The 1,128-nt window shown below is 39.0% G+C and overlaps 1 protein-coding gene across 1 annotated transcript in view; it reads right to left on the minus strand.

Annotated features, from left to right (window-relative positions):
• The window catches only part of LOC110457296 (agrin-like), a 131,120-nt gene extending 130,650 nt beyond the window's left edge, over positions 1 to 470 (minus strand). The window contains exon 1 of the mRNA XM_021508504.1: positions 302 to 470. Within this exon, the coding sequence (XP_021364179.1) occupies positions 302 to 470 (169 nt within the window). The remainder of the gene's footprint in view (positions 1 to 301) is intronic.
• Positions 471 to 1,128: the final 658 nt, after the last annotated feature.

A 1,128-nucleotide genomic window follows, 5' to 3' on the forward strand; every position in this document is an offset into this window, starting at 1 on the left:
CATATATATATGTATTCATGTATACATGAGCACATACACATGAAAACATAAATATGTACCACCGTGGGGCGATGAACTGTATAATATAACCCTCAAAATAGGTCATTTCTTTGGTATACAGTTTTGATTGAACATTTTTCAATTATCCACGCTTAAGTTTTAAATATTTCTTGCACATAATAAACAGTATACACATGTATGCGAATCGTACGTCTGAACATAAATCGCACAGGATGAACGCTTCCAGGTTAACGACGTATGTTCTCTGGGGCTATTACTGAATATGTCCGTCCTCTATTACATGAGCGGATCCGGGGCGGACCCCTTTTTGTGTCGCCTATTGCTATTTCGGCGTCGTCGGCGTCGTCGGTGTCGGCGGCGTCGGTGGCGGTGTCGGCGGCGTCGTCCGAACAGAGGTTTAATAACTTAATAACTTGAGTTTCCTTGAGCCGATCAAACTCAAACTTCATGTAGTGCTTTCTTACCAAAAGCGCTTGCTTGGGATTGCTTTTCAGGTTCGAAGGTCAAAGGTCAAGGTCACTGTTACTATACATATAAAATCTGTTTTCGTGCGATAACTTGAGTTTCCTTGGGCTGATCAAACTCAAACTTCATGCAGTGCTTCCTTACCAAAAGTGCTTGCTTGGGATTGCTTTTCAGGTTCGAAGGTCAAAGGTCAAGGACACTGTTACTATACATCTAAAATCTGTTTTCGTGCGATAACTTGAGTTTCCTTGAGCCGATCAAACTCAAACTTCATGTAGTGCTTTCTTACCAAAAGCGCTTGCTTGGGATTGCTTTTCAGGGCCGATAGTCAAAGGTTAAGGTCACTGTTACTACAAATAGAAACTTCACTAAAAGAAATTTTGGAAATTGGAAACCTTGGTTTAGACATATTTGCATATCTCGTGCTTTGCGTCACATATATTTCCGTGCAGTAACCAATTGAAAGGATCCAAATACATTATTAAGTTAAAGAAATCACAGCTCTATTTTAGTAAATAACCTGAAATTTCTTCAGAATTTTAAATTAAGTATGTTTTGCTGAAATATTTTCCTTACATCCGTCAGGTGAACGTAAGTGTTATCTCCCCTACGCAATGGTATTATTTTTCAAATAAAATTTCG

Source organism: Mizuhopecten yessoensis, unplaced genomic scaffold, assembly GCF_002113885.1.
Source record: "Mizuhopecten yessoensis strain PY_sf001 unplaced genomic scaffold, ASM211388v2 scaffold1127, whole genome shotgun sequence".
NCBI classification, from domain to species: Eukaryota; Metazoa; Mollusca; class Bivalvia; order Pectinida; family Pectinidae; genus Mizuhopecten; species Mizuhopecten yessoensis.